Source organism: Sitophilus oryzae, unplaced genomic scaffold (genome assembly GCF_002938485.1).
Source record: "Sitophilus oryzae breed Bouriz unplaced genomic scaffold, Soryzae_2.0 scaffold_2006_pilon_pilon, whole genome shotgun sequence".
Lineage (NCBI taxonomy): Eukaryota > Metazoa > Arthropoda > Insecta > Coleoptera > Curculionidae > Sitophilus > Sitophilus oryzae.
In genome coordinates, this window is record NW_022146732.1 from 4,950,249 (window position 1) to 4,959,217 (window position 8,969).

An 8,969-nucleotide genomic window follows, 5' to 3' on the forward strand; every position below is an offset into this window, starting at 1 on the left:
TCTAAAACATCTTATAATGGAGTTAGGGACAATTTTTAAAATAGCCGCAAATTTGTTTTTTTCGAAATATCTAGTAAGCCATGAACTTTTTCAAAAATCTGAAAGGCGCATATTTATGACCCCACAAAACTGCAATTCTTTCCCCATTTAACCGACTCTCTATCTCCAGTAGTTTCCGAGATACCCATAGAGAACATCGTAGGAAACTCACCCTGTATACAGGGTGGCGTACCTTATTCGCTTCGGTTGATTATACGAAAACGGAAAGATGTAAAAAAAAATATTTTATGGGTATATGTGGGGAGGTAATGTGCACAATTTAAAATTATTTTGAATTGTACAGGATGTTTCAGAACTAAGATCCATACCAAAGTTACATTTTTTCTTATGGAACATGCGGTATTTTATTTCATTTTTGGATTCTTGGGACCAAAAAAAGGTATTTATTATAAGGGTTAAATATGTTTAAAATCTTTGGTTTTTGAGATATTGAAAGATATTTAAATTTGCATGTTACAATAGAATAGATTATTAACACCCTGTACATTATTTTTCAGAATTAGTTCTTGTACTGAGTTTAAAGGTAGAGAAATAAACTTTACAGAAAAATGTTATTCCTTCCTTAAATGTATACAGGGGTATCAAAAATTGCTGGTCTATTTGAAATATTTATATTACATAAAAACTTCGTTATTTCAAATGCAACACTATGTATTTTTTTAAATAAGTCGAAGCAGATTTAAATGCTCTTTCAAACTATATTAGGGTTTCCTGTACCTATCTGGCTCAGATTTTGAATAAACAGCGATTTTTCAATAAAATTGTAATCAAGATGGCTAGTGTTGTCATGGCAAGTATCTAGTGACAGTTAGTAGCTATTTTCAAAATCGAAATTTGTTTATGGACTTGTTTAAATTTATACCGGTTTACTTTTATTTAATTTACCTACAATAGTTTAATAAATAATATTTATTAAACATATGTTTATTATTCTATCAAGAAAAACGAAGAAGTACGTAGTCTTTGAATTATTTTACGATGACTTGTAGATACGTGGATTTTCTATAAAAGAGCCAATTACGGAAAATTCATTTTCTTCACTTCCAACGACAAGTTTCTGCCTAATAGTTTTTTTATAAACCACACTACCAGGCGAAATAGGACAAGAAGTTTTTCAAAGAAACTCTTATCAGGAAGATTCCTATTTGGATATCTTTGAGCATAAGCCCTTGAGGCCAAGAAGCAATTTTCCTCACAAAATAATATCACTACTAACATATCTATTCGTTCCGCCAGCAGATACTGCTTTATTTTTCTTGATAAAATAGGTAAATTTAAGTAAACTGTTATAAATTATAAATAATAATATCCATAAACTAATGTCGACTTTGAAAATAGTTCCTAACTCTTACTAAAAAATTGCCATGGCGACACCAGCCATCTCAATTTTATTTAAAATTCGCTTTTTATTCAAAATCTGAGTTAGATAGATATAGGAAACCCTAATATAGTTTGAAAGAGCATTGGAATCTGCTTCAATTTATTTAAAAAAATACAGGGTGTTATATTTGAAATAACAAAGTTTTTATATAAAATATATCCTTAAAATAGATCAGCAACTTTTGATAGACCTGTATAAATTTAAGAAACCAATACCATTTTTCAGTAAAGTTTATTTCTCTACCTTTAAACTTAAAAAAAATTATGAAAAGTAATGTACAGGGTGTTAATAGTCTATTCTATTGTAGCATGCAAATTTAAATGTCTTTAAATATCTCAAAAACTAAAGATTTTAAACATATTTAACCCTTATAATAAATCCTTTTTGGGCCCAAGAATCCAAAAACTGATATAAAATACCGGGTGTTCATAAGAAAAATATAACTTTGGTATGGATCTCAGTTCTGACACACCCTTTACATTTCAAAATAATTTTAAATTATGCACATTGCCTTTCCACATATACCCATAAAATATTTTGTTTCTACATCTTTCCGTTTTCGTATAATCAACCGAGGCGAATGAGGTGCGCCATCCTGTATAATATATGAAATCGGCTATCTCGTGTGTTAGTGTCAAATTAGACACACGGTAAAATTAAATTATTTAAAAATTATCATTATTAAAAAGAGACGTTAGCTTATAACACTTTTAATTTTGTTTAACTTAATAACTCAATTCTCAACTAAAATGCGGCACTCCGTGGACATGACTTTTGTTGACGCCACTGCGCTCGGGGTGGTTTTACCCCTTAACTAGACGGTCGGGGGTTGTAGGGGGCAGGAAACCCCCGGTTCTCCCCGCGGAACTCGAGAAAAGACTTTGGCGACGATAAAAACATCTTGTAGCGCGGAGATTTACTTTGCCCAGGCACATATTCAAATTATCAGCGAATTTGTTTCTGCGTCTTTTTCTCCTTATTTTTCAAACTTTCTCGAAGAGACCGAGAAGTTAGTTTTTCTCTCTTCTCGCTTGCTTTCCGTTAAAAATTATCGTGCGAATTGCGATTGCACGAGAGTTATTTGTATGGAAATAGCCAGGAACAAAATTTCACGAATGCAAAATTTTAGAAAACCCTTTTCTGGTTTTTAAAAATTCCGGGATTATTAGCAATGAAAATAATTTTAACCTTGCTATTATCACGTTTATTTTCGCTACAAAATAGTGACATGAACCGTCTATTTAAAAATAAGTATATTTCTTTAAATCAGAACATTTATTTTTAAGACATTATTTAACTAATGTTAACTAAAGCATATATTTTGTTTTTCTGTTGTAATATTCTGTGATCAAGCTTTTCCTTATTTATTTGATCTAACAAAGGTATTATATAGCATGTGTATGTATTTTGTATGTATGATTTCTCGGTTTCCGTTGATTGATGAGGAAGTGTCCCTCTTTTCGAAACGTCGAAACACAGATGTATTTATAAATATTGGCGCATCACATTCGGCGCTTATCATAGAAACAACTCTAACAAAGATTGGGAGACCTTTGTACTGTTAATGTTACAAATAATTATTCGGGTTGTGAAATTACCTGTAGTCTCGGAAGGATATTTGACAGTGACAGTTGAATCTGGCATTTTAATTAAAAGGTATATTATATTTTCTGTCATTTTTTAGATCATTGTTTATACATTTGATGTAGACAGATTTTGGGCAAACTGTTCTTCTTTATTTTTTTCTTTTCTTGCTTTTTTTCTTCTCTTTTTAATGCGCCGCTGATATATCTTTTACTGCTTTCTTAGTAATAACTGATAGTATAAATAAATAAATAAATGCCTTTATTGTCAAAAAATTTTACAAAAAAAAAGAGCAAAAAGTAGTAAAACAAATAAACAAAAAAGAATATAAAACAAGTATACAAATTACATTGTCAGTCTTATCTTATATCGTATATAGTCAGTTTAAAATAAACATTTATAAATGTTTACAATGTCAAAGAATAAAAAAAGAGACCGAGAAGTTAGTTTTTCTCTCTTCTCGCTTGCTTTCCGTTAAAAATTATCGTGCGAATTGCGATTGCACGAGAGTTATTTGTATGGAAATAGCCAGGAACAAAATTTCACGAATGCAAAATTTTAGAAAACCCTTTTCTGGTTTTTAAAAATTCCGGGATTATTAGCAATGAAAATAATTTTAACCTTACTATTATCACGTTTATTTTCGCTACAAAATAGTGACATGAACCGTCTATTTAAAAATAAGTATATCTCTTTAAATCAGAACATTTATTTTTAAGACATTATTTAACTAATGTTAACTAAAGCATATATTTTGTTTTTCTGTTGTAATATTCTGTGATCAAGCTTTTCCTTATTTATTTGATCTAACAAAGGTATTATATAGCATGTGTATGTACTTAATAGATTCTATTTATGCTGTGAATAATTTCTAGTCTAAAATTAAATCTAAATGCTATGGTTTACTGTACATTCGTGCCGATGTTTTTGGTTCACTATGACTTTTTGAGACACAACTTATGACAACAGTACTTTTGATATAACAGAGTTTAATAGTGTGACAATAAGGGCCTTGTTGCGTGTACTAATAATTTGAAACCGTGCCTGGGCGAATATCTTAACACACAAATGAGCAGTCAAAACCAATAAATGGTATAGCATAACTCATAGTCTAAAGATATTGGCACTAACCATACCAACTCTAGCTGAGTAGCCTCCAGGGTCCTCAGTACCTGCAGGTGAGGACCTGCTAACTAACAAAACCTCTTTAGTTATGAATGTATCATAATTATGATATCTCAAACCTTAGTATGAAGACAGTAAAGGCAGTATTTGTATTATTATTATTTCTCTTTAATTAAAGTTCAGAACAGCACTGCTGAGCATGTGATCAGCACATCTGATCAGCACTGCTGATCACTATTCCAGAGAATCCAACTATGCTGAGCATAGTTCGATTCTCTGGAATAGTGATCAGGGTTTTCTCTGTCGTGCTCTTTTACTTGTGAATTCCAGGCAGAGTACGGCACTCCTTTCATTTCATTTAATAAAATAAGTAGGGCTATTTACAAATTTAGTGTTTGATTTACATAACCTAGCCTCCTCAAATTTCCCAGAATATTGCTTCTGTCGAGCGCACATCCAAGGTAATCACAATAAAAAAATATTTTTACACAACGTAGGTTCCTTTATTTCATTTAAATTGTTTTGTTATACAGTTTTTTCAAAATATTATCTCTTCAACTTTGTTGAACGAACTTGGGTTGTTATACTACGGTAAGATCTTACTAAAAATCTGTCTTCTGTCTGTCTCTCACCCTGACACTTGGGTTCATATGGAAATGCCAGTTCCATATGAACTCAAGTACTCAGAAAGCAGAGTTCTGCTTTAAGTTGGTTTCCACTTGGGAAACAGAACGGCTCTGGTCCAGTTAGTGGAGTGTTCGCTCCTTTTCTAGCTATATCGTTTGCTTTTTCATTACCTTGGTTGGGTGGCACTCAGAGTAGGAAGATTTTTTTATGCCTAATTTGTTCAGCTTCTCTATAAATCATGTTACGTGCTTGTAATAATGTTTTTATTCCAAAAAAGCGTGTGTTTAAAACATAAAGTAAATTTTGTATTTTTTGTTACAGATAAAAAAACAAAATACTTAAATTCGAAATAGTATTTTAAAAAAAAGATCGAAAAACTTAAAAATAAGCGTCAGACTAGGCGAGTCCTGCCAAGAAATTGTTTCGCCACTCTTTTTATCGGTGTCAATCATTCGGAACGCGCACCTGAGCCGTCAAAATAGCGCGACAGACGGCTTTCTCGGTTTCCGTTGACTGATGAGGAAGTGTCCCTCTTTTCGAAACGTCGAAACACAGATGTATTTATAAATATTGGCGCATCACATTCGGCGCTTATCATAGAAACAACTCTAACAAAGATTGGGAGACCTTTGTACTGTTAATGTTACAAATAATTATTCGGGTTGTGAAATTATCTGTAGTCTCGGAAGGATATTTGACAGTGACAGTTGAATCTGGTATTTTAATTAAAAGGTATATTATATTTTCTGTCATTTTTTAGATCATTGTTTATACATTTGATGTAGACAGATTTTGGGCAAACTGTTCTTCTTTAATTTTTTCTTTCTTTCTTTTTTTTCTTTCTTATTTTCTTTTTTTTTCTTTTCTTGCTTTTTTTCTTCTCTTTTTAATGCGCCGCTGAGATATCTTTTACTGCTTTCTTAGTAATAACTGATAGTATAAATAAATAAATAAATGCCTTTATTGTCAAAAAATTTTACAAAAAAAAGAGCAAAAAGTAGTAAAACAAACAAACAAAAAAGAATATAAAACAAGTATACAAATTACATTGTCAGTCTTATTGTCTAAAATAAACATTTATAAATGTTTACAATGTCAAAGAATAAAAAAATAAAAATAAGATTCAAAAATATTTAGTAAGTTTATAGTAAATATAGTAATAGCAAATATTAGACCAGTGTTTACAAGATCAAATTCGATTATCAAAATATAAGTCATTTACGGCGTAGAAAGCCTTGTCTAGTAAATAAGATTTCAATGCTTTGCGAAATGAAGAAAATGATGTTATGGAATTGATTTCAAATGGCAGATTGTGCATTTTTTTCGAGTTGTATAATATTGATCTTTTAACTAACTCTTAGCGTGGGGTAGGTAGATAAAGATCTTGCTCCGCGTTCCTGAGTGGATAAGTGTGAGATGGCCTTTCTTGAGAAGCTGTATACTTATAAATTGTTAGTATTTCTGCTTGATTTTTTCGGATATTTTTTTTTTTCAAATTACTTCTCGAATCTTTCATCATCTATAGAAAGAGTGAAATGAATCTGAAGAGTCTGTAGCAAACAATTCCTTTATACAGGTTGAGCTTCTTCAGGTATAGCCCTTCACAACCATATATACTACCAAAAGGCCAGTTGTAATCCACACTTTATCCAGCACTACTGAGCACTAGCAGCTTCTTTGTTGATTTAGAATTTTGTCTTTGAATGAAGGTTTTACTATGTCTCTCTCTACTATCTCCTCGCTTCAAGAAGATACTTCGAATTTGATGATTCAATATTCGTTATATTGACAAAAAGCTATATGGATTGTCTTGTCCCCAAGTTTTTTTTTAAAGATAGGACTCAAATAGGTTCCTTATAAATGCAAATATTTTCTAGAGTATTGAGAGTATTTATTAGGGTAAATGAACCATCGTTGCCATAGAAGTGGACCTATTCAGAGTTTAATTCTGTGCAATATTTTGTATTAAGAATTTTATATAATATTTCTGTTGAACGATTTTAAAGGTGTCTCTGTTTTGTTTCAGAAAATGGACTACCCAGACGACTTAGAACGGCGTACACCAACACCCAACTATTAGAATTAGAAAAAGAATTCCATTTTAACAAATACCTCTGCAGGCCGAGAAGGATAGAGATAGCAGCTTCTTTAGATTTGACGGAAAGACAGGTTAGATTAACTACTTCATAATTAAAATTATTCAAAATATAAGAAATGTCTTGAAATCCAAAACTATACTAGGTACCTATTTACTTTAGTTGATCTGTACTTAGTTTCCTATAAATATCGTAATCTTAATCTAGAATTTTCAAAATTCTATACCAATGGTTTCGCAGATACGCGCAGTATTAATAGTTATTTTTCATACATAGCAACTGTTAAAATTGCCTTGTATCTATCAAAAATCGTACTTTAACCCCAAGGGTAGATTAAATGATACTTTAACAGCGACACGATAGGTTAAAAAGTTTATTTCTTCTCGTACGTTTTTTAATTGCTTCCATTTTTGAAAATTTTTGTATTCCTTTTCATAAGTTATTCGGGATTTAAATGGAAGTAGTTTGGATATGGCGTTTGTCGCCTCAGCCTGAATATCTGTTGATAATTTACTCATTTCGTTTTGAGCCATTTCTGGCTCCAATTCAGTCAGAAATCGACACAAAAGAGAATTAAAAAATATTGACTCAAAACTGACAACTAAAGAGGCAACTTTATTTATTTGTCAAATTACATAGAAACCAACGCCAATCCAGCACAATATTTTTTCTACTCGTAATACATTCCTTGAAATAATAATTTCTGAATATTTTTTAAAACGTAACTCGCTATCGAAAAAAATATTGTTTTATACACGACGATAAAATTGCATTATCGTCTTGTATAAAAAATAACTATTACTTTTAAGAATCAAAAATCACAAAACAACGTCAACCAAGAAATGCTTTCTGGTTCTGGGAAAAAATAATATCGGTCAGGGCTATTACCGGACACGAACCTCGTCTATCCATCGGTCGGTCAAAATTCGACAGAATCGAGGCAAAAAAAGCCTGCAAGACGAACGCCGGGCATATAGCCTGTAATACTACAATCCTAGCCGCCCGAGATCGATCATTAATCAAAGTTGAATCCATTAAGAGGGACGCCAGGCGAGCAAGACAAGCCGTAACTATTCGATCTATTAAGTGGGTTTTACTTAAATCGAGAATAATTGGAAATTGTCTTGCGAGCGGGAGAGGCGTTTAATTTTGGTTAATTCGGCCTGGACGAGAAAAAAAATTGCTCGTCTGGTCAGGCCTGTCATTACGACACAGATGCCCGCTGGCAGATAAAAATATCAAGAGATGCTATAGGCAACAAATGATTTCTTTTGCCGAAGACTTTCGACGAAGACCAAAAACTTGCCGAAAAAAAAACACGTCTAAAGGTTCATTCTCACTATACCTTCCGATTCCATTGCATATCCGTTCCGTATTTTTTATTGTATTGACGCTATACGTAAGCTTCCATTCCGTATCAGTTCCATACTTTTTATTGTACCATTTATATCATTACGAAAGTTTTATGATTTAAAAAAGGTAATAGATTTAATTAAGAGGTGAAAGAATAAATAAATATCATCAAAATGTTAACAGATAGGATATGGAACGGAAGGGAAATGGAATGGATAGTGTGCATTGTCCTATTCAGTTACATAATATAATATTTTATGTAAACAGAAGGTAGCTGTTGCATCGCCGACGTGGATGGACATAGAAAATCCCATGTAAATTTTAAAAATAATGAATAAGTTCTCCCCATTTTATTTTACAGTACATTAAATGTATTTGAAACTTTTCAAAGAACTCCTTAAAATGAAGCAAATTGTTAATTTTGAATGATTTATACGAATTCGTGCTTGAGTTACAAAAATACTAAATTAAACAAAAAAATAATACGATATAGATAGAATAGCAAACATGCCACCTTCAAATTCAATCTTTCGATGTCAAATTAAACTGGTTTCGAAATAGTAATTTATGTAACAAGTTGCGAAATGAATGTGTTTTAAGCACGGGACGCAAAATTACTGCACTTACTAATGTGTCGAGTGCTTAAAACTCTCTTTTCGCAACAAATTTCATACAAGATTTTTTGTGAAAGCGGATAATTTGAGATTTTCATGCTATTATTATTATTTATTTTTAAACATTTT

At 31.6% G+C, this 8,969-nt stretch overlaps 2 protein-coding genes across 2 annotated transcripts in view; both read left to right on the top strand.

Moving 5' to 3' along the window:
• The window catches only part of LOC115883902 (homeotic protein proboscipedia), a 108,856-nt gene extending 104,475 nt beyond the window's left edge, over positions 1-4,381 (top strand). Inside the window, 1 exon segment of the mRNA XM_030902328.1 lies at positions 4,329-4,381. Coding sequence (XP_030758188.1) covers positions 4,329-4,381 — 53 coding nt within the window.
• A 425-nt stretch (positions 4,382-4,806) lies between these two features.
• LOC115883903 (homeotic protein proboscipedia-like) overlaps positions 4,807-8,969 on the top strand; it is a 17,149-nt gene continuing 12,986 nt past the window's right edge. Inside the window, exons 1-2 of the mRNA XM_030902329.1 lie at positions 4,807-4,829; positions 6,784-6,946. Coding sequence (XP_030758189.1) covers positions 4,807-4,829; positions 6,784-6,946 — 186 coding nt within the window. The remainder of the gene's footprint in view (positions 4,830-6,783; positions 6,947-8,969) is intronic.